This window comes from Pleurodeles waltl, chromosome 11, assembly GCF_031143425.1.
Source record: "Pleurodeles waltl isolate 20211129_DDA chromosome 11, aPleWal1.hap1.20221129, whole genome shotgun sequence".
In the NCBI taxonomy this organism is placed as follows: Eukaryota; Metazoa; Chordata; class Amphibia; order Caudata; family Salamandridae; genus Pleurodeles; species Pleurodeles waltl.
Genome location: NC_090450.1, coordinates 880692185 through 880715897, shown reverse-complemented (window position 1 = coordinate 880715897; position 23713 = coordinate 880692185). Strand labels below are relative to the sequence as shown.

Here is a 23713-nt window from a genome sequence, read left to right as displayed (position 1 = left end):
GAACCTCAGTCATGGAAGTATACTGCAAAAGAAATAGGTTCTAGCTGTGAGAAAAAACTGAAAAATAAGACTGCGGTAAAGGAAAGGCACATTCTGTTCTATCCGGACCTCAGTCATGGAAGTATACTGCAAAAGAAATAGGTTCTAGCTGTGAGAAAAGTGCTAATTATTATGGCATAAGGCTTCAGTGAGAAATCCTTCAACATATTGTTTTCCATAAGGGGAAAAGCTTTGTGACAAAGGAGAGCACTTTCCTGTGTAAATATTACAAATGTAATGTCTGCCTGTTTCACCTGGCTTTGAGTCTGCTTGGCTTGGGTCTGATAGCTGTTAGTTCTGCTCTTGGGAAGGGGAGGAACAATATGTACTAACAAATATAGGTAACTGACTTGACTTGACTTGATTTGCTAGTGAATGCAAATCCTAGCTTCCTGCCATTTGCCTCCTTGCCCCCTCTCCAACCCCTTGTCTTGGACCGTTCTGTTGATTGTGTGGGGGCATTGTGATATACATTATAACCTGTGGGTTCCATATTTAAAAAAAAATGTCATTCAAAGTATTTGTACTGGAGGTGCAGTTACACCTCCAGGGACATCTTGTTATGATAATACTAAATGGAATTGCACAGGCATTTCCTCGGGTTCTGCAATTCATTCCCTTTAATATCATTGCTCTAAGTATTGTTCAAGTATACTGCTACAGTGTTTTTCAACCTTCCTCTAGCTTCATTTAATGATGTGCTGAAGCTGCCTATATTGAGGAATTTGAAGGGAAGAAACAATAGGACAGCTTCCTACAAAGTACTTCCACTAGCTTTCAGTTGCTGAAATGGCTGTGTAGTCAATACTGGGAGTGTGGTCTTCGCACATCTTTTGCAATTTTTGATTTGCCAGTTGACTCCCATGATTAGCTGAATTGGCAATTATAATAAGGGCCTTAGTTTAACCCATTTGATTTATAATGATGCAACCGTATTAAAATGGCTTTATCTATATTATCTAAATATTATCTATTTCATGTTTTCAAGGTACACTGAATGGTGGCAATCATCTTGTCCTTGCTCCTGATTTTACTGTGGTTTGTTTGGAGAAAAATGGAAAACACTCAGCCAAAATTCAAAATGGAGGCTGATGTCAAACAGGGGCAAGACACTTCCACAGCCACAGAAGAAAAAGACCAATCCAAAGATTTGCCATCTCCCTCTCAGGACAAATCCCAATCTACATCTGTGACTCCCAGCAACACCACGCAGGTATTGTGCAAGGAAACTCAGAAAGCAGCACAGCAACCAGGTCTGCATTGTGTGCAGGAGGCACACTCTACAACCAGCTTGACCTCTAAATTAACATCTCAAGTGTCAAAAAAACAACTGACCTCTTCGGTTCAGCTTCCTGCTTCATCATATAGACCTCCAAAGCAAATTACATCTGCTTCCAAATCACAGTCTCTGGAAAATAGAAAAGGAATTGGTAAATTAGCACTGTCAACCTTTATTTTGGGCTCTTCAGAAGATAACTCTTCCGATGATGAATTTTCTGCTGCTTCCTCATTAACTGCCTCAAGAAAAAGCAGCTTATCAACCATAAGTTCATCTCTTCTGTCTTCTTCGTCATCTTCAAAAACCATGAGGTAGGCAACAATGGTATTAACTCTCAAAGATTTTGCTGTACATCACAGTGGTGGCATAATCATTATGTACTGGAATTAGATAATTTCATGATCTTTATAGCTATTTAACCAAAATAAATTCATCATTTGTCTAGTCCATGGGATGGTAAGCTTCCCACAGTCTGGGTGCAGCATCACACAAACGTGGGAAATAATAGTCTGCGAAATATTTGTAAAAGAAGCACCTCAGCCGGTCTATTTTACAATGATGTCTTTCCCAGTTTTAAGTTTGAATCAGATGGTTGTAGCTGATAATTATTCATTGGCTCGGAGCAACATTCTCAGTCTTCCTTTATAAAAACTGATTAAATCCTTTTAAACTCATCTGTGGGGTAGACATACTAAGTGATTAGTTCTAGGACTTGGGAAAGTAGCTATTCCACTGATCACAGTGGCTTTCATAGAGATATCTGCATAACTCTTCAAATAACATCGGACCATTTGAGCTATAATAACGAGGAAATGCAATATTTATTATGAGTTGCTATGTGTAATATTGTTGTGAAAAATTAAATAGGGAGCTTAGATTTTGATTATTTCGCTAAGCAAGTATGATTAGATATATAACCGGGAACTTGGTCTTTGTAACTATCTTATGCAGAACAATATATTACCTACTTTGTACTGGCAACCACATATCCTGTGAAACAAGGTGGCCTTTTGATTTGGGCTTGCTTTTAAATTTCTATTCAAGACCTTTTAGCAGTTAGGTTAAAGAGGTCATAGCATTATGTTCTTATTCTTGCTGATGTTCATAAAATACGACAAACATAGTATAATATTGAGTGACATAAGGTTACTTTTAGTCTTCAGGGCTCATGCCGATTGTAATTGCCTACAGTTTTATTTCCAAATGTTTACTTCTGCTACCCGACACTGGCACTGAAGCCATGTAAGATGAAGCCTGTGCAATTCCTGAAACATTTTCACAGATTGGCATGTCAATAAAAAAAAAAAGGTTTGTACTATTACAAGATTTGTTTTATTGCTTATGGTTTAAGAATTTTAAATGCCAAATCATCTTTTAAGTTCCTGGCCAATAATGTCCTTTGGTTGAAAAGTTGGCTTTGCCAAATTGTAGTTGTGATTGTTCCTGATGAACTGCAAGGAAAAACATGAATTCATGTGGGGCCAACATGGGCAGCGTTGTGTAATCCCTTAAATCAAAGATTACTATATCATGAATTCTGACAATTTGTGTGGAATAGCTGCGAAGATTAACCTAACTTTATTGTCAGATGTAAACAAAAAGAACAGAGTTTGTCAAGCTGTTGGTATATAACATTCTATGTAGGAAAGTAAAGGATATTAACTGTAACTCACCTAAAATATAGAACAGCTGTACAATTTGTAGAATGACAGTTTGAGGAAGGAAAATGGGTCATCAAAAAAACAGCATTAGGAGGTTTTTGCAAGGCAGCTGCACAGGGGAATATGGTCACGTTTTAGAGGTTTCTGATCATGTTGTCTACAGGAATCCTCTGACAACTATTTTTTTAACCAAAAAAGGTTGATGTTTGCATTTGGTGGCACAACTAGTTCAAAACGCTTATCCATTATGAAAAGTTGGGCATCAAAAACACATTACTGAATATTATTTTCATGTTACAGGCAAATGAATTAGCAAATGATCGATACGGTCCAGAGAGTGAATTTTCTTCAAATTTTCAGTCAACAATACAGAGTTAGACTGGCCCCTTTTTTTATTCCCCCTTTACACCAAAAGTCTTGTTCCATCTCCACCTAGCACTCTGAATCATCAGGAATTATAGACATCTGCCCTTACTGTTTTGCGTAGATGGTTTCGTTCTACTCTCATATAGACGAAATGGGTTCCAGACCTTGGTAGATTCTTTTGTGCACACAAATAAACATATGTAGGAAAATAAACTCACATTCATGGCCACTGACATTTTGTTTTTTATTAAACTTCAATTTTTTTCTCTATCTGTTACTGAGTCTTAATGATCGCATTCTACTCCTGCACAAGGAGCATATTGGCACACAAAGTAGTTTTGTTCAGTGCCCGGAACTACTGTGGCAATCAGTGACGTAATGCAACTGGAGTGGGCCCCCCTACGAAGGACATGAAGCCCCCCCCTTTCCAGACTCACTCAGGGCAGGTGCTGTGCTCAGGGGGTCTCCCAGAGGGGGCCTGAGGGGCCTTTGTTATGCCACTTGTGGCAATGTGTGCTTTTTGAGACTCAAAACATTATTTTTTGCCAGTGTTTGTTACAATGGTGAAGGCCTGGCAGCTCCCACAACAATAAAGTGTTCCAAAAGTCATGTCAAAACAAGACACACATTGAGGAATCCAAAAGACTCACAAAAAATGTTGAATCGGTTGCCTTTGCCAGTACTTGTTTATTTTCATGCGTTCCATAATCGTGTTGAAAATGGTTACACTTATTTTCCATTAGGAATATTTTTGGGAAATACTAGCATTTTGCTAAATGATGCTTCAAAGAAATAGCACCTAAAATTTCATAGTTGTGAAACTTTTTTTTCTACTTACATTTTTTTCTGAATGTTTTATTTTTAAAGCAAAGAATCATCACTCTTGCTTACAAGCTTCTACAAACATTTGCATCTAATCAGAGAGCATTCTGGGAGCATTATATTTAGCCTCATATTGTTAAACTTTTCAAACATGTGTACACTTTTTTAACTGGAACCACTGTCAGTAAGTAGTGCAGTGTGACCTTAAAATGTTTATTTATAGTGCTCACCTAAATAATATAGGCTTTTCATTAATGAACCATAAATACAAGGTCAAGCAGCATTAACATAAGAACACACATTACCTCAACTGCAGACAGTTCCCTTCTTTGTAAACGGGCATCGAAAGGGTTTGTGTTGCAGGGGGTTGGGCCTACTTGTCCCAGGGACAAAATAAACATGAAAACTTGTTGCCCTTGACACCAAACAATATGTCCTGGGCGTCGGGTAATAGGAATTCCACATCCCTGACACTACTAAAACACTGCATTTTGATTGACTCCTGGTTGTTTAATATTTACCCAAACAATTCACAGCTAGTACCTGAACAAGATTCATTACAGTATTAACCCATTCATCACTGCAAATTCTTACCACAGCAGCTGTCTGTGACGATCACAGAGTTCCAGTACTGAACTAGTGTTCACCTATCTTACAGAGCACATGTACTTGGAGGCATGGTGCTGAAGAAAGCAGCTTAAGAATCATTCACTTTCCTGTCCAGAATACTCAATACGTACATGAGAATATTTCTCATTTCTACTGGTGCAACTTATCAAAGTAAACAAGTCTTCAAATACTTTTCTGTCCATAAGGTCGTATTATATATATGACGTGTGTAGCTGATGACAGCTTTCATAGTATTTTAACATAACTGAGGGCCTCATTACTCGCGTTGATAGTTGGATCGCCATGCTCCAAGCGGTCTGACTGGCCAATTACGACCCTGGCGGGCGAACGGACCCAAACATTGTTACAGAGGGGCTGATGGCGGTCTTGGTTGTAGTCAGCCAGGGCGGTGCTGAACTCCGTGTCGTCTGGCTGATTAGAACCTTGTTCTCTGCCAGCCTTTTCCTGGCGGTTTCCCCACCATGAAAAGGCTGGGCGAGAACAAGTGCAGGGGCCCCCCTGCCCAGACAGTGCACATTCCGAGGGTGCTGGTCAGCCCCCTCTGTGCTGAGAGACAGCACTCAACTCCTTTTAGGCTCCCAGAATGACCGGCAGGAATGCTCTATTGCAATGTTCCCTCCGGTCAGCCCAGAGGAAACATTATAATAAGCTCAGTGGGGACGCCATGGCGGTGGTGTCCTCCCTGCGAGTTTGGCGGTCCCGTGCTGGGGCCGCCGAAAACATAATGAGGTTGGGAGTCATTGTTCTGTCTGATTTACGTTACTTATTTTAAAATATGTGTATTTAATGAATATTTATTAGGCAATTTGATATTTGCAACCCCTTGTGCTTGGCTACAAACAGGGACACTGGGTTGCAAGGAAAAGCAGACAGATTCCAGTGTTTGCATTACTAGAGGCCATTTTTTTTTAACACACAGAGGCGGTCATTACAACATTGGCGGTAAAAACCGCATACCGCCGTGCAGAAGACCGCCAACACACCGCCGCAGCTGTGGAAAACCGCCACAGCTATTATGACCCACAGCACGGAATCCGCCGAAATTCAGATACCCACACAAGTCCGCCACACCAAAGGTCAGTGATAAACTGGCGATAACAAAACCTCCACCGTCATGCCAACAGAAATACGCCCACGCTATCACGACACATGAATCCACGCGGTATTCCATTGGCGGTACACACCGCCGCGCTCAAAATACACACACATATACAAAACACAGCCACATTGGACAATTCAAAATACACACACCTGTTACACATACACACACCACTCCCACACACCCAGTACTATATAAAACACACAACACCATCACCCACATAACTTCCACGCACCGCACACTACACACCACTACATATCAGCACACTTATCACCCCACACACCACCCCACACATCACTTACACCAACCCCTGGCACGGCAACGAAACCCCAGGTTCTCGGAGGAGGAGCTCAGGGTCATGGTGGAGGAAATCGTCTGGGTAGAGCTACAGCTATTCGGATCACAGGTGCAGCACACCTCAATTGCAAGGAAGATGGAGCTATGGTGAAGAATAGTGGACAGGGTCAACGCAGTGGGACAGCACCCAAGAAATCAGGAGGACATTAGGAAGAGGTGGAACGACGTATGGGGGAAGGTGCGTTCTGTGGTCTCAAGACACCACCTGGCGGTTCAGCAGACTGGCGGCGGGCCCCCACCTCCTCCCCCACAACTAACAACATGGGAGGAGCAGGTCTTGGCGATTCTGCATCCTGAGGGCCTCGCAGGAGTAAGTGGAGGAATGGACTCTAGTAAGTCAAATCTTAACTATTACATCCCCCACCCTACGTGCATGCCAGCACATACCCCCACCCTCACCCTCACCCCCATCACTCTAACTCCTCACAAATGTCCCAACATCACAAACCACACTTCCTAACCCCAAGCCCTGCATGCATGCAACAACAAAGCATGGACACACATCACTAAAGCATGCCCACTGCACATACCCATACACCCCCCTAAACCATCATCACACAAGGTCCCACACAGGAATGCAAGCACTGGGGTACACTGTCATCCACCCATTGCACACCATGCCACACACAGATTTAATAAACATCCTTTTGTACCCCTGCAGGACCCCTACCCAACGTCACCGGCCAGGAGGGTCCACACCTGTCCACACCACCAACCGAAGAGTCCCACAGTGATGACAGCACCTCTGTCCAACTGGATCTAGATGACCAGCCCAGCCCATCGGGGACCTCAGGACAGTCGGTTCCCCACACCCAGTCAGAGGCCACCACAGAGCTTCCCCCCTCTGGAAACACCAGCACAGCACCCACCCAGCGGGCACATACCTCCGTCCCCAGGACACGTCAATCAGCAGTGTGTCCACCACTACAGGGAACCCAAGCTAACCCACCACCCCAACAACAACAGGGACCTGGGGGCAGTGGTAGTTGGCACACGGTCCAGGGGACGGAGGCCCAGGAACACAGGGGAACTGGGAGGGCTGCTGTGCGACAGGGGGCGGACAGGCCCAGGGAACCCACTCTCCACGAGGCCCTCTCCTCCATCATGGGAGCCTACCACCACTCCCAGGAGACGATGGCAACGGTACTGGCCAAGTTTCAGGAGACCCTGCGCCTGCAGGAGGAACAGTATATGGACTTCAGGGGGGAACTCAGAACCATCAATTCCACCATGGGCACCATCGTAGGGGTGCTGAAGGAAGTACTCAACACCAGGAGGGACACATTGGCACTACAAGGGGCCCCTGACACTAGCCTGGATGATGAACTGCCCACCACCTCCGCCGGTGCTAGTGGACAGGAGGCACCGCCAGCACCTCACCCCCTGCAGAGGGATAACCACCTCGCAAACGGTCCCTGAGATCCAGGAACAAGACAGAGAACGATGCCAAGACCCCCGCCAAGAAATGAGACCACCCTGATTGTCATCCTACTGTCCCACTTTGTCACCCTGTCCATCCTTAAACTGCCCCAGCTCCACTTCCTATGCCCATTTGGGCAATGCACCTGTGAGATTAATAGACTGGACTCTGCCATGGACATTTCTCCGCTATCACCCCTCACCATTTTGCTACCCCCTCCAATTTTGAGCACTAAAATAAACACCCTTAAAGCACAAAACAATCTGGAGTCAGTCTGTGATTTCGGAATACTGTATTAGCAATAACTGTGGCAAAAAGCTCTTTCATTTGTAATGTCAACATACCTATGTCACATAAACTCTAATCCATGAGGAATCAAAGCAGATGTCACACTGTGGGACCCAGATCTGTGAAATCGTAAGGGAAAGTGACAACTCAGTGACCATACACTGGGTGAAAACGACAGGCAGTAGAGAGGCAGTAGTGATTAAGTACATGTAGTAGGCAGGTTTGTATTCTTACCTGTGTTTCACTGGAAATATTGCTGGATCACTTGAGTCCCTGTTGTCCATGTCTTCTTCCTCTGCTTCCTCGTCTTCACTGTCCACAGGCTCCACAGCTGCCACAACACCGCCATCTGGACCATCCTCCTGCAGAAAAGGCACCTGTCGTTGCAAAGCCAAGTTGTGAAGCATACAGCAGGCCACGATGATCTGGCACACCTTCTTTTGTGAGTATAATAGGGATCCACCTGTCATATGGAGGCACCTGAACCTGGCCTTCAGGAGGCCGAAGGTCTGCTCGATCACCCTCCTAGTTCGCCCATGGGCCTCATTGTAGCGGTCCTCTGTCCTTGTCCTGGGATTCCTCACTGGGGTCAGTAGCCATGACAGGTTGGGGTAACCAGAGTCACCTGCAAATGGCAAGGGACAACTGTTAGACATACACTAACCTGTAGGGATATCCCCAGACCCAGACAACCATTCCGACTGACTAGCTTCCAGGTGCTCACCTAATAGCCACACACAGTGCCTCTGGAGTTGACCCATCACAGAAGGGATGCTGCTACTCCGCAGGATGTAGGCGTCATGCACTGAGCCAGGGAACATGGCATTCACATGGGAGATGTACTGGTCTGCCAAACATACCATCTGTACATTCATGGAATGATAACTCTTCTGGTTTCTGTACACCTGTTCACTCCTGTGGGGGGGTACCAAAGCCACATGTATCCCGTCAATGGCACCTATGATGTTGGGGATAAGTCCCAGGGCATAGAAATCACCTTTCACTGTAGGCAAATCCTCCACCTGAGGGAAAACGATGTAGCCCCGCATGTGTTTCAGCAGGGCAGACAACGCTTTGGACAACACGTTTGAAAACATAGGCTGGGACATCCCTGATGCTATGGCCATTGTTGTTTGAAATGACCCACTTGCAAGGAAATGGAGCACTGACAGCACCTGCACTTGAGGGGGGATTCCTGTGGGATGGCGGATAGCTGACATCAGGTCTGGCTCCAACTGGGTACACAGTTCCTGGATTGTGGCACGTCAAGCCTGTATTTGATTATCACATGTCTTTCCTCCATTGTCGACAGGTCCACCAATGGTCGGTACACCAGAGGATGCCGCAATCTCCTCACATGTCCCAGCGGACGGTGCCTATGAAGGACAACAGCGAGCACAGAGTCAAACAACTCAGAGGTACGTACCCACAGCTTACACAGAACACCATTCATAATCTAAAAAGTGGCCTGTATGTGTGTTGAGTCTAGGCCTAGGTATGTGTGACGCAGTTGTAAATGAAGCCATGTGGGCCCCTGAAATGGCGGCTGCCTGACCTGTAAAGTGGGACAATGGGATGTGAGGTAACTGCGCTGGCGTTGTACACCGTCGCAGTAGGCGTCGAAACCCGCAGCGCAATGCTGCATTGGTTAACATTGGACCCTATGGGTCCCAGGAGCCAATGACGATGTACGTCGGCGGTGACGGTACGCACCGCCGCGGACGTGACCGCCATTTTCTATCTGTTCAATCACTTGATACCTGATCTTCGACAGGAGAGGACCTACACTGCAAGTGCTGCTGTGACCTCGGTCTGGAAGAGACAATGGCTCGAGTGTCTGGGGAAAGGGCCCCTGCCTTCACATCAGAGGAGTTGGAGAAACTCGTGGATGGGGTCCTCCCCCAGTACATGCTACTCTACGGTCCTCCAGACAAACAGGTAAGTACACTGGGAGCATGCTGTATGGGCTATGCCTGTGTGGAGAGGGGTGGATGTAAGAAGCAAGGGGGGAGAGTGCGGCGTGCATGAAACGACAGTGAGTGCATGTGCCACATGGCAAGGGATGGGGGCCAATCACTTTGACGGTGCAGTTGGTAATAACTTTCTCTTCCCCCTGTACAAATCATGTAGGTCAGCGCCCACCAGAAAAAAGATATTTGGCGTTCCATCGCCAAGGACGTCCGGACCCTGGGTGTCTACCTCAGACGGAGCACCCACTGCCGGAAAAGATGGGAAGACATTCGCCGCTGGAGCAAGAAGACAGCGGAGGCTCAGCTGGGGATGGCCTTCCAACGTGGGAAGGGTGCCCATCGCACCATGACTCCCCTGATGTTCAGGATCCTGGCGGTGTCGTACCCGGAGTTGGATGGGTGCTTGAGGGCATCACAGCAGCCACAAGGGGGTGAGTACACTCTCATTCTGCTGATGTTGCGCGCAGTGGAGGTATCTGGGTGAGGTGGGCTGTGGGTTTCCCTAGGCCAGGGCGAATTCCGTAGGCAAGGTCCCTCCGTAAGGCAGGCCATGTGGCACACCACTGCACCTCTGTAGAGTGCCAACTACACCTAGTCATGCCTCTGTGTTATCCATGTGTGCAGAAGTCATCCACAGCCTAGTAGGCCATTTCCCAGGAATTGAACAGTGGAGCCCAAGAGCGCAGCGTAGTGCAGGGGGCTTCTGTGTCTGTCGTGTCCGCCAACAGTAGAGGTAATGCATGCACTCAACATGTCTTTCTTCTGTCGTCCCCCCCTTTTTGTGGTCTCCCTGTTCTTGTGTGCATTAGCATCATCAGGCGGAGGAGCAGTGGCACCGGAGCAGGAGGGAGCTGCATCCCACATGGCCATGGAGGGCCACACTACGGAATCGGACTCCACCAGTGGGACGTAGGGCAAGGGGAGCTACACAGCGGGGACAGGAGCTGAGACCAGTGACATGGACTCGTCCTCTGATGGGAGCTCCCTTGTGGTGGCGGCAGCATCTGTGCCCCCCCATCACAGGTACAGACGCCACCCCCCCTTTCATCACGCCCGCCCAGCAGCCCCTCAGCCTTTGCCCCGTGCCCGCTCACCCCAGAGGGTGGGCATCACCTTCGCTTCAGGCACCTCAGGCCCTGCCCCACTCACCCCTGCTGCCCTCAGTGAGGAGGCCATTGACCTCCTCAGGTCCCTCACTGTTGGGCAGTCTACCATTTTGAATGCCATCCAGGGTGTAGAAAGGCAGTTGCAACAAACAAATGCATTCCTGGAGGGCATTCATTCTGGTCAGGCGGCCCTTCAGCGAGCTTTTCAGACTCTGGCCTCAGCACTGATGGCAGCCATTGTCCCTGTGTCTAGCCTCCCCCCTCCAACTTCCTCCACCCAGACCCAATCCCCTGTACCACAGCCTATCACAAGCACACCTCTAGACCAGCATGCACACACGGGAAGCTCAGGCAAACATAAGCACCACACATCCCACAGGCACTCACGCAAGCATCACACACATGCAGACACACCAACATCCACTGCCTCCACTGTGTCCCCCTCCCCCTCCTCCTCGTCTCCCTCCTCCCTCCCAGTCTCGTCTACACTCACACCTGCATGCACTACCTCTACAGCCACTACTACCATCACCAGCACACCCACCACCACACCCCGCTCACGTGCAGTCACCATCCCCATTACCACTCACACGTCCCCTGTGTCCTCTCCCAGTGTGTCTGTGACACCCCCTCCCAAGTAACACAAACGCAGGCACACACCCACCCAACAGCCATCCACCTCACTACAGCCTCCAGCGCATGCATTCTCACCCAAAGTCAGCAAACGAACACCTCCTACAACCACAACCTCTTCCTCCACTCCCAAACCCTCTCCAGCTACCCATCCCAGTGTCTCCCAAAAACTTTTCCTGTCCAACCTTGACCTCTTTCCCACACCTCCCCCACCCCGTCCGTCTCCTAGGTCCCGAACTAGCACCTCAGCCATAACATCTCCGGGACCAGTGGTGCCTGTAGACACCGGAATCTGGAGTGCACCGGCCACCAGGGCAGCCAGTGTGGCACGGAGCCACAGCACAGACAGTCCCCCACCTGTGAAGCATCAGAAGTTTGCCAGTGCCCGGCGGGAGAGGGGGAAGACTCCAGCCACCAAAGCCGCTCCCAGGGGTACAGGTGGGAGTGTGGAGTCAACTGCAACACCTTCCCAGGTGGGGAAGGGGCACAAGAAACTCAGCAAGTCTGGGAAGAGCAGCACGGCGGAGAAGACCGCCATCATCCCCGATACCCAGGAGGCCACCACCACCAGCCCAGCTGCCCAGGAGGCCACCGCCACCAGCCCTGCTGCCCAGGTGGCCACCGCCACCAGCCCAGCTGCCCAGGAGGCCACCACCAGCCCAGCTGCCCAGGAGGCCACCGCAAGCACCAGCCCATCTGGGACAGAGAGGACCACCAGCACCAGCCCCGCTGGGACAGAGAGGACCGCCAGCACCAGCCCCGTTGGGACAGAGAGGACCGCCAGCACAAGCCCCGCTGGGCCATGAAGGCCCGCCAGCAAAAGCCCCAGTGGGCCATGAAGGACCGCTAGCAGCTGATTCACTGCAGGGTTGTAATGACCACCAGAGTGTTTCCTAAAGAAATCAATGCTGCATTAAAGAAATGTTTCCCATTTGTGAATATATTGTGGGGAGTAGGCATCGGCCCCTTGACAACTGCTTACTCCTCCCAGTGCCACCCGTCACAATTCCCCAAGAGGAAGCTGTCCAACTGTGTTTGAGACCGCAAATCGTTCATACATCAGGCCAGAGATCTGTCTAAAAAAATACCCTCCTCCACCTCTAAAAAGTGTACTCCCACTGTTTGTAATGAAAGTGCCAAATAAAATGTAACTGTTTTTAAGTCAACTGGATATTAAACAACAGAGAGGACGGATAGTCTGAGGAAACGACATTGAAAGGGAGTGCTGGACATACCTAGTAATCTCTCACATTAACTATTTTTAGACCAGTGAAAATATAAGATATCTCAGTGATTCTTAGCTTCTGATGGATACAAACTACCTGTGGATTCCTCACCTTATGAATTCACCCTTGCGCTAGCATCCAACGGAAAATCTTCTTCCCAGCTCTCCACGTCGACGAGGACGTCACAATTGCATGGCTCCATGCGACTCCATCTGACGTCACCGTGCCAATAAGAGGTCCTCACCGACGTGCTGACGTCAGTTCCCTTTTTTCGTGACTTCGACGCTAACGGTTTTCTCCTAGCTCTCGCTTCTGTTGGAGGTTTCATCTTGTTGCTCTTTGTAGTTACAGTGTCTCCCCCTAGGAAGTCCGGTTTCAAGCCTTGCAGAGAGTGTGGGGGTCACATGTCGGTCACTGACCCTCATGATGATTGTCTTTGGTGCCTTAGCTCTGAGCATGACGTCGAGGAGTGTTGCCAGAGCATGAATCCTAAGGCTTTAAAGGAAAGAGAGGCCAAACTCTTTTTGGCCAAGGTGAAGAAGGGTCAAAGGAGGCATAGAAGATCCTCTTCCCAGCATAAGAAACGTGCTCTCATGACTCTCTGCACCGTTCGGCTCGGAGCCGATCAAGATCGAGGTCTCCATCTCGTCGGCGCCGCGCGACATGGGAGGTGAGTCCGGCGGTGACTCCTCAACCCAAGAGTCCTGAGGCTTCTCCGGCGCCGTTCGTCTTTGAGGTTGTGGCACCTCAGTACAGTCCTCGATTTTCACCTGCTGCTCAGGAGTCCGATGGTCAGCAAGCACAGGTGCAACAGGGAGACCAGCGGTTTCCTGCCTTCCCGGTTCCGGGAGCGAATCAGGCGGCATTTCTGAATGCGATGTTTACTATGTTCAACACCATGGCCCCTGCTGGTGCACCGGCTGGTCCCACCGATCCATTGGCATTTTCGTTGGGCTACCCGGCTCCGTAAAAGGCGGCGCCGTTTATGCCATTCTATCCGGCTGAGGGTACCGGACCGACGTCGATAACATTGCCTCGAGGTCCTGTGAATCCCATGAGGTCGCCTTCTAGATCAATGGCGCCAATGGTGGCGTCACATGCATCTTTGGCGCCATTAGGATCCGTACCGGCGCCGGATCCGGGTGATGGATTCCAGCAGAGTCAACCTTCCTCTCCTGTGCCTCGTCAGGTTTTGAAGCCGGTGTCTTCGACGTCGTTAAATTCCATGTCGACGCGAGGTTGGAGGCTCGATTGAGGTCACGCAGGAAGGCCTTGCGTCTCTTGGAAGAGGAAGAATATCAAAGGCAGTTGGAGGAAGGAGAGATTGTCGAGCCTTTTGGAGAGGATCAGGGCCTGGAGTTGGCCAGTGGGCTGGATACTTCCCCGCAATGGGACTTGTCTTCACTGGGGGAATTTACGGAGGAGGCAGCTTTGTTTCACACGGTGATCAGGAAGGCAGTGGACTTTTTAGAACTTCCATTGCCTGCTGCGGAAGTTAAAACAAACATTTTAACGGAGGTGCTGCATCCTTCTTCGGCTTCTGCAGACCCTTTGCTTCCTTTCAATGAGGCTCTTACGGAACCCATATTAGAACTTTGGAGGAAGCCTGTATCGTCGCCTGCGGTGAATAAAGCCGTGGCAAGGAGATATAGAGTGGCACCTGGTGATCCGGGGTTTTGTATCACAACATCCTACCCCGGAGAGTTTGGTGGTCCAGGCCTCTTGCTCTACAAAGTCTGCTCCTGGCTCTTCCATCTGACAGGGGATCCAATCGGATGGAGCAAACCGCAAAGAAGGCTTTTTTATCCTGCAGCATGGCTCTCAAGGATGCAAATGCTACCTGTGTGCTGGGTAGGTATGTCCACGCCCTCATGGACTCTGCGAAAGCCATGGTTCCTGATCTGCCGCAAGATATACAGAGACCTTTTGAGGAACTCCTGTCTGATGCTCAGGCTGTGGCGAAACAAATAATTCAGTCTGGCCTGGACTCTACGGACTCAGTGGCCAGGGCAATGGGTACATCTATTGCTACCAGGAGGCACGCTTGGTTGAGGTCCTCTGGGTTTTCTTCAGATGTACAGACCACCTTGTTGGATTTGCCATTTGATGGGAAAAAACTGTTTGTAGATAAAGCGGACTCTGCCCTAGAGCGTTTTAAAGATAGCCGGGCCACGGCAAAGTCTTTAGGATTGCAAGCCTCCTCTGCTACCCCTTTTAGGTCCTTTTGTAGGTTCAGGGGGTTTGGACGTGAGGCAGTTTTCGAGGGAGACCCCAGTCCTCAGTCCAGCAGCCTACCAGGCCTCCCAAATCGGTCCTTTTGAGGGTGGGGGGTAGAACAAGAGGGGCCACCCAGCAGCACCCTACGTCATCCTCTTCCTCTGGAGGACAACAGCAAAGGAAGCAGCCCTAGTTTTCTCGACCTTTGTCGACCATACTTCTCCTGTAGGGGGAAGATTACGTCTTTTTCTCCACGAGTGGGAGTTAGTTACATCGGACTCATGGGTTCTAAATATTGTGAGAAAAAGATATGCTCTCCCTTTTCAGGAGTTTCCTCCTCCCATCCCTCCCCGTCCCTCGTTTTGTTCAGAAGACCATCTCCTGTTGTTGCAGCAGGAAGTTCAGACCCTTTTGTCAAAAGGTGCGGTGGAGTTGGTTCCAGAGCAGGAAAGGGGTCAAGGTTGTTATTCAAGATACTTCCTGATCCCCAAGAAGGACGGTTGAATTTGTTCTTCAAGCAGGAGAAATGTAAAATGCTGACTCTAGCGCAGGTGCTTCTGGTGTTGAACAAAGAGGATTGGATGGTGTCTGTCGACTTGCAGGATGCGTATTTTCATATCCCTATACTCAAGTCGCACAGGAATTATCTCCGGTTTGTGGTGGGGTCACACTACCAGTTTGCGGTCCTTCCATTTGGTCTTACTTCAGCACCTCGAGTCTTCACAGAGGTGATGGCAGTGGTGGCAGCAAGTCTCGGAAGGGAAGGGATATTGGTATTCCCTTACCTGGACGATTGGTTGATCAAAGCCAAGTCTCCAGAGCTTGTGTTGCGTCACTTGCGGATGACAACTCAGTTGTTGTTCAGGCTGGGTTTTTTGATCAATGTACCCAAATCTCACCTGGAGCGCTCTCAACGCCTCCTGTTCATAGGGGCAGTGCTGGACACAACATTGAATTGGGCCTATCCTCCTCCTCAGCGGCTCCAGGATATTCAGGCGTTGATCCCAATGTTTCAAAATGGAGCGGTTGTTCCAAGGTCTTACGCCTGCTCGGTCTGTTCGCTTCTTGCATTCTGTTGGTCACTCATGCACATTGGCACATGAGGGCTCTCCAATGGTGCCTCCGCAGGCAGTGGTTTCAACACAAAGGGGATCTCGAGGAGTCGAAAACCATCTCCAGAGACGCTGCAGCGGATTTGCGATGGTGGGCTGTGAACGGCAACCTTTTGCAAGGAAGGTCTTTTTTCAGTGCTGCCGCCGGTGGCCACGATCATGACGGATGCTTCCACTCTAGGGTGGGGAGCTCATCTGGGGGACCTGGAGATCAAAGGTCGTTAGTCTCCAGTGGAACAGACTTTTCATATCAAACTGTTGGAATTGCGGGCGATACGCTTGGTTCGCAAGGCCTACCTCCGGTCCCTTCGCAGTCAGTCAATTCAGGTCCTGACGGACAACACTACCACTATCTGGTATATAAACAAGCAGGGAGGAGTAGGGTAGTATCTTCTTTGCAGAGAAGCTCTGCATCTCTGGTCTTGGCTTCAGGATCATCGGATTTGCTTGATAGCAAATCATCTTTCTGAGGTGCTCAACGTAAGTGCAGACTCACTGTCTACTCCTTTCGGCTGATCACGAGTGGCGTCTCCATCCAGATCTGGTCCTGCACATTTTTCAGATGTGGGGTACTCCGGTGATAGATCTGTTTGCCACTCGGGAGAACGCGCACTGCCGGTCATTTTGCAGCCTCCAGTATCCGGTACAAGGAGCTTTGGGGGACGCGTTTCAGATCTCTTGGTGCAACCAGTTACTTTACGCGTTTCCCCCCATACCCTTGATTCCTCAGGTTCTGCGGAAGATTCACCAAGATCGGGCTCAGGTTATGTTAATAGCCCCGTATTGGCCAAAAAGGGTGTGATACATGGACCTTCTCCAAATCTCGCTGTGCCCTCCGCTCAGTCTCCCTCTCAGGGCAGACCTCCTCTTGCAGTCGCAGGGGCAGGTTCTACACCCCCACCTCCAGAGCCTGCACCTTCATGCCTGGAGATTGAATGGGGCAACCTGAGTTCTTTTTCTCTCCGACCAGATGTAGTGGATGCTATTTTATCGGCCAGGCGACACTCCACTAAGACCATTTAGGTGGGCAAAAGGTAGGTGGGCAAAATTTGTGGCTTGGTGTGGAGAAAAGCAAATTGATCCTTTGAAGGACCACCTCTCTGATATTTTATTATTTGCTTTGGAGCGGCTTTCCTGCCAAAAGTTGTCACTCCTTTTCATATAGGGCAGACTATTACCCTTCCATCTTTCATCCCTCCTCCTCACCACTCGAAGGAGGAAGAAAGGCTTCACCGTTTGGACCCTAAAAGGGCGCTTAGTTTTTACATTGAATGGACAAAGGACTTTCGTCTGGAAGATCAGCTGTTCGTGGGGTACGTTGGATAGAGGAAAGGCAGAGCAGTCCATAAAAGAACTATCTCCAGGTGGGTTATCCTTTGTATCAAGATCTGCTACTCGTTGGCGAAAAAGGTTCCCTCTGTGGGTATCAGAGACCATTCCACCATGGCTAAGTCTGCTTCTTCGGCCCTGGCAAGGGGGTTCTGGTGGTCAATATTTGCAAGGTGCCAACTTGGGCGTCCCTCCATACCTTTGCAAAGCATTACTGCTTGGACTCTGAGGTTTGCAGGGATGGCCATTTTGCACGTTCTGGGCCTGATTACAACTTTGGAGGAGCTGTTAATCCGTCCCAAAAGTGACAGTAAAGTGACGGATATACCACCAGACGTATTACGAGTCCATTATATCCTATGGAACTCGTAATACGGCTGGTGGTATATCCGTCACATTTGGGACGGATTAACACCTCCTCCAAAGTTGTAACCAGGCCCTCTGTGTTGCAGGATTTCTTGGTGTAATCAGACAGGCATTCACCTCCGAGTGCGGTACTGCTTTGGGACTCTGTTCATAAGGTGAGGAATCCACAGGTAGTTTGTATCCATCAGAAGAACAAGTTACTTACCTTCGGTAATGCTTTTTCTGGTGGATACAATAGCTACCTGTGGATTCCTCACAGTCCCACCCACCTCCCCGTTGCCTGTCTGATTGCACTTCGACATGTGGTTCTATAGGTGTATGTATATATTGATATTTTTCCTGCATCTATATAAATGATGGTTTTGATTATGTTGCATCATAAAGGCTTTATGTAGATGTGTATTTATTGGAGTTATTGTGGAGTCGGTTCTCACCTGTTCGCCTCAAAGGCACATAAAAAATGGGTGAAACTGATGTCAGCACACCAGCGAGGACCTCTTTTTGGCACGGTGACGTCAGACGGAGTCGTGTGGAGCCACGCAATTGTGACATCCTCGTCGACGTGGAGAGCTGGGAAGAAGATTTTCCGTTGGATGCTGGCGCAAGGGTGAATTCATAAGGTGAGGAATCCACAGGTAGCTATTGTATCCACCAGAAAAAGCGTTACCGAAGGTAAGTAACTTGTTCTTTTTGACTTCTGTGGACTCCCACTGAACCATTACTGAAATCTCAGAAATTGAGACCCCACTGAGTCATTACTGGAAGCTGGGGACACTGGCCTAAGCAATTGCAATGATTTGAACCACAGAACAATACACAAATTATGAAATATTTTATTTATTCACAAACAAATATTTAAACAAAATCACAATTTTAATGGGAAAGGTTTACCTTTTTTTAATTCAATTAAGAAAATTGATTGTTTATACTATATTCTGTTTGACGCACCTGTACTGTCCCACAAATTAATTTGAGAATAACAACTTAATTTTTAGCCTCCAATTTCAAATGTGTTCATATTTTTCCTTCTTTGTGTATATTCACTTTATTAATCTGTTAATGTTATTTAATTTTTTGAGTGGGCACGGACCTCCTGAAGAAGACTTGCAGACCTTCCCTCCCCACGCCCCCAAGGTCCCCAGACCAAAGGTTAAGAACCACTGTCATAAATTACTAAACTCTAGACAGCTGATTTCATATTTGCTTTAACCCCTCAATGCTCAGTTACTTCACCTTGCTCCTTATGAAATATCTTAAATTTAATGGCTCCTATTTTAGCAACATGGTGTTCTGGAGTGCCTCAACTTTGCCATGAATGTAGTGTGTGTTCAGCTTTCCTGCTCTTATCTTATGACCGAGCTTACAGAACCTCTCTGGAATGCACTTCTGAGTTTAAAGAAGACATTTATTGTTATTATTACTTCATCACGAGGTTCCTGAGAGACGAAATTAGTAGATTGGAAGCACACGTTCAAAAGTAGTCGCAGCAATGAAAGCAAAATATATCAAAGTACTTCTCAGTTGCAATGTACACAGCAAATACATGTGATTATATTATAGAATAACTTCAAAGCAAAGCATAAAAGTCAAAATTGCATCACCGTAGGGCAGGGCTGTAGGGCCTATAACTCAGCTTCATCTTTCTGGGGCTTCAAGTAGATGACTCCGGTTCAACTGCTAGAAAGAGATTTTCTACCCAAACGGGGACAGGCAACGGACGTCCATTTCTGTCTGAAGTCAAGATAGTTTCTAATTCTGCTGATGCCCAGAGCCATTGTACCAAAAACGTGCCCCCTCCTCTCAGACTCGGGAAAACTAAGCAAGCCTTTGGAGACTAGCCAGATCTCCTAGACCCCTCCTCTTCCCAAGGCTGAGCAGAAAGGAAAACACCAAATGTACTCTGTCTTATCAGCTAGACTTTGGTGTGCAAAACACAGCTTGGTCTATCATGTGGAAAAACACAGCTTGAAAAAACACAGCTCATCTGCAATGTCTTAACTGCAATGTCTAACTCCACATTAAAGCCAATAGGCAGCTAACCTAAATACCAAATGTAATGTCTAATGCCATGTCAAAGCCAATAGGCAGCTAAACTGAATACAGAATGTAATGGCTAATGCCATGTTAAAGCCAATAGGCAGCTAACCCAAATACCAAGTGTAGGGGGTGATTCCAAGCTTGGCGGGCGGCTGGAGCCGCCCGCCAAGCGGGAACCGCCAGAAGACCGTACCGCGGTCAAAAGACCGCGGCGGTCATTCTGGGTTTCCCACTGGGCTGGCGGGCGACCGCCAAAAGGCCGCCCGCCGGCCCAGTGGGAAACACCCTTCCACGAGGAAGCCGGCTCCGAATGGAGCCGGCGGAGTGGACGTGGTGCGACGGGTGCAGTAGCACCCGTCGCGAATTTCAATGTCTGCTAGGCAGACACTGAAATTCAAAGTGGGGCCCTCTTACGGGGGCCCCACGACACCCCTCACCGCCATCCTGTTCCTGGCGGTCGAAACCGCCAGGAACAGGATGGCGGTGAGGGGGTCAGAATCCCCATGGCGGCGCAGCAAGCTGCGCCGCCATGGAGGATTCCCCTGGGCAGCGGAAAGTCAGCTGTACACCGCCGACTTTCCGTTTCTGGCCGCGGCTGTACCGCCGCGGTCAGAATGCCCAAAGGAGCACCGCCAGCCTGTTGGCGGTGCTCCCGCAGACCCCGGCCCTGGCGGTTTTTACCGCCAGGGTCGGAATCACCCCCGTAATGTCTAATGCCATGTCAAAGCCAATAGGCAGCTAAACTGAACACAACATGTAATGTGCTATTGGTGAGCATTGAGCAACTAATATGCGCAGTGGTGAAACACAAAGTCATTGGTCAAACACTATTAATAGCACTACAGTGTGTTAGTACTTCTGTTGCCCAATAGGACTCTCTGGTGACACTGCATTAGAATACTGGAAAAGCAACCGACAGACTGCTACTTCTGCTGGAAGAAAATGTTTCACTCTTCATGCAATACTTTATTTTCCCAAATAGCTCTGGGTGGTGTTTGAGAATTTATAGAAATATATTTCCTGATTATAACTATCTGGCACATTAGCCATAATTTTCTTTCCATAATACAGTTAAGCCCTCTATGTTATTCTCATGCTGAGGGCTCCTCTAGAGAGTATGCTGTAAATTCTACAGGTCTTATCCCATCAACACAGCATTTATGTGGTGAAGCAGCAGTAGAACACTGGAGAATTCTCTGACAGACATGAAAGTACCTGTTTTACTTACCATGCCAAGACTGTTTTCTCACTTTTATAAGATAGAGTTTGCCCTCTTAGCTTCTTAAACACTAACCTTAATTTTCATGAGATAAGCATGAAAAAAACGGTATTCTCTCCCTGATGTTCCATCAAATCCCAGTAGAGGATCAGCATTTTTCACACATTAGTGCTTTCCAAAATCCCTAAAATTGTTACAGCACTATCAATAAATGATTTATATTGTGTGTAAAATCTGTTACCACTCTTTCTGTATGCTGGATTTTGTGATCCTTAAAACCAGACATTCACTATAATGCATTTCAATCGGATAAAAATGGCAGCGTCTTATCAATAAAATAAATCCAACAGGTATATTTCTTGTAACCTTCCACCTAAATAGTGCAATGAAAAACACACTCAGTTTTGTGAAAATGCCCCCAATTTTAAAGGTCCCAGAAAAGGTGAAGAGAGCAGCATGGCACGTCTCTGGCCTTTAACCCCTTCCCTCTCCTACTCGTAGTCGGAGGGCCAAATGTTGTGTATGCATGATAGGAAGTAAAAGACTGGAACAAACAAAAATAATGAAATTAAAGAGAAGAATGACTGGTCAACGACGATAATCAAGAGAGCAGTTGAGGGGAAAGAACACAGTCTCTACGCATTCTGACACTCGGAGGTGGCTGGAGGAAGAGAGGTTGTGAGGAATGCTACCACCCAGCAAGCCACCATCACTGTATAATCAGGATCCCAGGAGAGACTTAATCTGTGTCTCAAGATGGATGGAGTGGCAGACAACCACAGTAGAAGCCTGAGAGGGTAAGCAACAGCAAAGACCATGGCCCTCATTATGAATATGGTGGCCGACTGTGGTGGAAATCACCGGCATGACGGTCTGGACCGTCATATTCCGAACACAGGTAGACCGCCACAGGCGGCCCTCCGCCACCGCCAGGCTACCGCCGCCAGGCAGCCTGACAGTGGCAGAGTTCTCTATCCAACAGGGCAGCACTGCAAGCAGCGCTGCCCTCCGGATAAAGAATCCGTGTTCCTCCAGCCTTTCTCTGGCAGCTTCCCCCACCAGGGAAAGGCTGGCAGAAGGGGTGCTCTGGGGCCCCCATGCACAGCCCCATTGCGCATGTCACTGCCTGATTTACGGGCAGTGATATGCGCGACCGGTGCTGCTGCACCCGCCGCACTGTGGATTGACGACGCTCCATGTGGAGCCCTCGGCAATGTCCTGGCCCAGCATTCCACTGGGCCGGCTGGCAGAAACAGTGTTTCAGCCCACCAGCCCAGTGGAATGTTCATTATTGGGCCGGCGGGGTCTTCAACGGGCTGGCGGTCTGTGTTTAGACCACCAGCATGAACATGGCGGGCACTCCCTCCGTGTTCATAATGACCCTCCATATCTCCATAGCTGATGACCCCCAGTAACCACCACTGCAACAATCACTTCTTCCGAGAACCCACACCCAGTCAAGGGGATGACCGATGCTTTGATACCTCACGCTTGCAGATAGTCCACTAGAAGCACCAACGGGTGACACGGGCAGGATGACAAGAGTGACTGATAGTGAAGACAACGAAGTGTTCATGATAACATACACTGTACAGCGTGGCAAGGAAAGGGAGCCGTCATCAGTGTGTTCAGTGCGGTCATTGAGATAGCTGCGCAGGCCCTCGTTGATGCACAGCATGATGCATATTAACCAATACCAAGCCCTCTAACCAAGGTCACCCCTTAAATCCACACACAGGAACAAACAGACATTTGGGGGCAGCAAACCCCTGGAAATGGCAGGAGTGTTTGGAACTCGACCCCAGCAGCACATTTTCCACAAGCCTAGGAGTATGGTGCTACAAGGGCCTTTGCTTCAGCATATTCTACGCTGCTGAAGTCTTTCAGGACGTGATTCAAGCAGTGTTGTCAGGATTGGAGGGCATCCTGAACATCAGTGACAATATACTAACATATTCAGCAATGCATACCATACCCGGCTCTGTGTCACCCTCATGAGAATGGCTGCCACGAGTGTTCACTCTTTGAGAACACCATAGAATTCTTCAAGTTTGTGTTCTCCAAAGATGGCTAGATTAAAAAAAAAAAAAAAGTGATCCCAGCTGCCACAATGCCCCAAACCAGAATGCAACAAAGTTGAGAAGCCTCTTGGGAATGGCTACTTACTGTGGAAGGTTCATACCGGGCTCTCCGCCTTTAAGGAGCCACTTCAGGTTCTCATTGGGACAGATGCTCCAAGGAAGTGGGACAAACATGCAGAGACCGCTTTCCAAAACATCGAATGAGCACTCCAAGATGCCACTATGGCGTACTTTGACCCACAGCAGCAGACATAACTGATCATGAATGCCACCCTGGTGGGGCTGAGAGCAGTGCTGACGCAGGAAAGAGGCCATGAAGAATGGATCCCCATTGCGTATGTGAGCAGGGCTCTAACAGGAATGGAGACAGATAGAGCAGGATGCGTTTCTGTCTTTTGTCTGTATGGGAGGATCTTCCAAGTGGTCACCAACTACAAACCGCTGGCGTCAGTGTTT

At 48.5% G+C, this 23713-nt stretch overlaps 1 protein-coding gene across 5 annotated transcripts in view; it reads left to right on the top strand.

Annotated features, from left to right (window-relative positions):
- The window catches only part of ACACB (acetyl-CoA carboxylase beta), a 1528264-nt gene that overhangs the window by 127126 nt on the left and 1377425 nt on the right, over window positions 1–23713 (top strand). For all 5 annotated transcript variants that reach the window (XM_069214760.1, XM_069214756.1, XM_069214757.1 and 2 more), the window contains exon 2: window positions 1028–1629. In XM_069214760.1, the coding sequence (XP_069070861.1) occupies window positions 1037–1629 (593 nt within the window). In that variant the 5' untranslated portion in view covers window positions 1028–1036. The remainder of the gene's footprint in view (window positions 1–1027; window positions 1630–23713) is intronic.